Raw genomic sequence first — 4965 nt, forward strand, 5'->3', positions numbered from 1 at the left:
GCATGGTCCCCAGTGGACATGACTTGCGTACCAAGAAATGTCGTAGAGCATTGGTTGAACGCTCGTCCTTCAGTAGAGCCAGTGGTGCAAGCAAAGCGCAGCCTAGGTCCAGAGAAGACTCGCGCAATGAATGAGCAAGTAGCTGAGCTGCTGCAAGCAGGAATATTACGTGAAGTCCGATATCAAACTTGGGTGGCCAACCCGGTGATGGTGCAAAAACATAATGGCGGATGGCGTATGTGTGTTGATTTCAAGGACCTTAACAAAGCGTGTCCAAAGGATTGTTATTCTCTTCCAGAGATTAACAAGAAAGTAGATTCTTTGGCTTCCTTCCACTGGAAATGTTTTTTTAGATTGTTACAAGGGCTATCATCAGGTGCAGATGAAAGAAGAGGATGAGGATAAGACAGCCTTCCACATGGAGAAAGGTATTTTCTATTATACAAAGATGCCTTTTGGCCTCCATAACGCAGGAGCTACGTATCAACGCCTGATGGATAAAGTTTTTGGAGAGGATATCGGTGTTACAATAGAAGTTTATATTGATGACCTTGTCATCGTGAGTCCTGATGAGGAATTAATGCTCAAGAATATCCAACGCACATTCGATTCCTTGCGCAAAGTTAATTTGAAGCTGACTCCAGCAAAGTGTTCTTTTGGCATGGAGGAGGGCAAATTCTAGGGATTTATCGTAACAAAAGACAGTTTTAATGTCAACTCAGAGAAATTGGAGGCTATCCAGCGCATGCCATCACCAGCATCTATCAAAGAAATGCAGCGATTAGCTGGTCGAATTGTTGTGCTTAATCGATTCTTGGCGAATCACGCTGCTAAGTCTTTCCTTTTCATAAGCACGTTGCGCAATTGTGTCAAAAAGAGTCAGTTTCAATGGACTCCAGAAGCTGAAAAAGCTTTTCAAGAGATGAAAGAGTGCTTAATTCAGTTGCCAACTTTGACAGCTCCGCAAAAAGAAGAACCGTTAATTTTATATCTTTCGGCATCTGATGTTGAAGTAGGGCGCAATGTTATTGGTGGAACGAGACGGAGTTTAAACACCAATTTATTATATCAGCAAGATGTTGACTGGTCCTAAAACCCGTTATTCAATCATGGAGAAGCTTTTTCTGGCGCTAGTCCATGCCTCGCGCAGGCTACGCAGGTATTTTTCTGGCCATGTCATAACTGTTCTTACCAATTATCATCTGGGCCAAATTCTATCAAAACCTGATGTTGCGGGCCGGTTGGCAAATGGGCCATTGAGTTGGGAGGACACAACATTTTGTATAAGCTGTGCCTAGCTATCAAGGGCCAAGTTTTGGCCGATTTTGTTACTGAAGTTCCGATCGATAAAATTCAAGAATGTGAAGTTATACGAAACCCTGTCCCAGTTTTCGATGATAGTGTTTGGGTCCTGTATACAGATGGTGCTTCTAATGATGATGGTACTGGGGTTGGTCTTCGTGTAGTCAGTCCCAATAATCATGAGTTTACTTACACCATTCTGTTGGATTTCAAAAGCACCAACAATGAAGCAGCATATGAAGCATTCCTTGCGGGACTTCTCTTAGCAATTAAAATGGGAGCAAAGAATCTTGAGGCACACATTGATTCTCTGTTGGTTGCTGGGCAGAATAACGGTCTCTATGACGCAAAAGGTGAAATGATGGCTCTATATCTCGAACAAGCGAAAGCCTTAATTTCTAAGTTTCAGACTTTCAAAGTCATTCATATTAATCAAAGTGAAAACAAGCATGCGGATGCACTCAGCAAGTTAACAGCCACAAGTTTCAAGAATTTGGCGAAAGAGGTGCACATCGAGGTCCTCACAAATCCGTCTGTTCCTTTACAACATGCGAACCTGGTGGAAATTGGGAATCCATCTTGGATGTCTCCAATTATTATGTTATTCCAGCACGGATCTCTTCCGGAAGGGAAAGCGGAGGCACGAAAGATTCAAAACAAGGCGTTGAATTATGAAATGTCAGATGGAATTCTATACAGGAAGTCGTATATGGGTCCTCTTTTACGATGTGTGGATAAACTTGACGCGTAATACTTGGTTCGAGAAATCCATGAGGGATTATGTGGAATACATGCCGGTCCTCGCATGGTGGTGGCGAAAATTATGAACGCAGGATATTATTGACCTGGCGTGCTGTCGAAACTCTACATAAATGTGCATCATGCCAGCGCCACGCTCCAAAGATCATGCGCCCAAAAAATCATTTGGTTCCAGTAACGACAGCATGGCCTTTTCAACAGTGGGCAATTGATTTGGTAGATGCGCCCGGCACCGTGAAATTCATTATAGTTGCTGTGGATTACTTTACCAAATGGGTGGAAGCGAAACCCATGGCGTCAACCACTGCAATGGGATCCGGAAGTTTATCTGGGAGCATATTATCTGCCGGTTGGTCTACCGTTGCGCATCATCACAGATAATGGTACCAATTTTGCGTCTAAGGACCTATTGAAATGGATGGAAGAGATAAGCAGATTGTTGATGGAATCAAGGCAAGATTAGGAACGGCGCGAATAGGCTGGGTGGATGAGTTGCCTAGTATCCTTTGGGCTCATCGCACCATGCCAAAGACCAGCACGGGTGAAACTCCGTTCAGCCTTGTTTATGGAACGGAAGCCGTAATCCCAGCTGAAATCGGTCTTCCTTCACCACGCATGCTGGCCATGGAGAAGCAGAACAATGAGGAAGAGCGAAAACTTAACTCGGACCTCCTGGAAGAAAGACGAGAAAATGCAGCCATAAACGAGGCCATGTATAAGTCAAAGTTAGAAAAATATTATAATGCGCTGGTCCATGTATGCACCTTCCTACCCGGGGATTTTGTCTTAAGAGATAATGAAGCCTCGAATGCCGAACGCCCTGGGAAGCTTGCGCCTAAATGGGAAGGGCCTTATGTGATCAACGAGCTCCGTGGGAAAGGAGCATACACCCAGCGCAGGATTGATGGAACGGATGTTCCGCGGATGTGGAATGCGCAACAGCTACACAGATGCTACATGTAATCTTAGCATTCGTTATACTTGACATGCTTCATACGCCTTGTCAACGTATAGTGCAAGGATTGCTACTTACATACGCATCAACATTAATTATCTTATTTATCCTAAATGTAATCTTAACAGCTTTGTACTTATCGGCCTCCGCGCCTTATCAATATTAATGCAAAGTCTGTTACTTACATTATGCCTTTTTATGCTTCGCTACAAATGCATGCAATTTGTTTTGGTAAGCACAAAAACACTATGGTAATTTTAGTACAGGTCTCATGAATAGCCTGCAGTCAAAAGTAACTGCGCTAGGCCCAGACCTATGTTCACACATAAGCTTTATACCATCTTTATTTGTCTCACCTAAACAAAGTAATTGGACTCATGCAAATATTGTAACCAAAATATACGATATATTAAAAAAAGAGTTACTTGCGCACAAGCGCATTAACAAGTCATTACAAAAGGGGATTCAACATCCCAACAAGTTCAAATACAAAAACAACTTTCACAAATTTGTAACTACCTAATCTAAGTCTTCGTCATCTGAGGTCTCCGCTTCATCCGGAAAGACTTCTTTCAACTGATCCACATAGTTCTCATGCTGCTGCCCATTGGTCACCAGATCCATTACCGGGATGCGAAGGCTATTACATTCTTTCTTAGTAGTAGCGAAAACAGCATTGGTGTTAACCCCACTGGTGGCAGACTGGCTGGTATCCCAGTCAACCTTCAACGCATTGGTAACATGCTGGGAACATTCTGCATACCCTTGCGCATAGCCATCATGGCGCGTAGTCACCATCAACTTAGCAACAAATTGATCTAACTCTAGAGAGTTCAGGATTGCGTTTGCAACCTACGCAGGCAAATTCATAAAATAAGTTTACATACAAAGTTATTCAAAATAATACCAAGGGTTTGAGATACTTACATTTATGATCCCATGGTGTTGCATCCACAACATGTTATTCTTTAAAGGCTCAATCAAGCTCTCCGCCGTCACGCTGGATGTTTCAGAATTTTCAAGCATCTCTTCAGTCTCAGAAAGGCGGCGCGATACCTCAACCTTCTCAACTTTAGCAAGTTGCAAATCTTTCTTTGCTGAGTCAAGTTCTATTGTTGTTTCTTCCTGATCAAGCAATAAAGAGGTAAGTTCCGCAATCTCTTTATTTCTAAGGGCAATAGTTGCACAAGTTTCTACCTCTCTTTTTTCGCTCCGCTCTAGGTGAGAACGGGCTTCATCCCTGGCAGCCTCTGCGTTAGCGTTTTCTTTCTTCAACTTCTCAATCTCCGCCTTGAGATTGATCCCGTCGTTTCGAATTACTCTTTTTTCGTTATTATCTCTCTCACATACCTCTCACCATCGCTTGCGATCTTCCGCAAGCTGAGCAGCTACAGCTTCAGCCTTCTTCTTCCAGCTCATGGCAGACCATTCTTCTGTCTTCAGCTCATCTTCAAATTTGGCTTGATCAGCGTCAAGTTTGGTTCTCAAAGTAGCCACCCGTGCGTTCTCTTCAGCAACTTCTCCCTTAGAAGCTTCAACAGCATCCCATTCCTTATGCATGCTACGCCACTCAAGCACAATTCTTTGAGTGGTGGAAGTAGAACTAGCAGTTTCAAGGAGATACGCGCGGTAGGTGCGTTCATGAGTTTGTTCTTCTTGAAATTTGATTTCAGTAGGCGGAAAGGCACCATGCAGCCAATCACGGCATACTTGCCAGTCAGAGAATGTGTCACCTTGTTTCAATTTCCATACAGGCGCATGGAGGTTAGAAGCTCTTTTCTGGGAATTTGTCCTATAATAATAATAATCACCCGGAGTCTCATCCGGGTGGATAGGAGTTTCTTCGTCCGCATCATGCACAACAAAACTTTGATGTTCAGCATTTTCTTGAGTTTTTTGGGCGTCATTTTTGGGGAGCTCGGAAGAAGGCACAGAGGTGGAATGTGCAG

General features: G+C 43.4%; 1 protein-coding gene across 1 annotated transcript; it reads left to right on the forward strand.

Annotated features, from left to right (window-relative positions):
- Nucleotides 1–745: 745 nt before the first annotated feature.
- On the forward strand, nt 746–2053 carry LOC110888262. The gene is made up of 2 exons (XM_022135794.1): nt 746–1031; nt 1422–2053. The coding sequence occupies exons 1-2, from the start codon at nt 746–748 to the stop codon at nt 2051–2053; spliced, it is 918 nt and encodes a 305-aa protein (XP_021991486.1).
- Nucleotides 2054–4965: the final 2912 nt, after the last annotated feature.

The sequence above is a fragment of the Helianthus annuus genome, chromosome 11, assembly GCF_002127325.2.
Source record: "Helianthus annuus cultivar XRQ/B chromosome 11, HanXRQr2.0-SUNRISE, whole genome shotgun sequence".
Taxonomy (NCBI): Eukaryota; Viridiplantae; Streptophyta; class Magnoliopsida; order Asterales; family Asteraceae; genus Helianthus; species Helianthus annuus.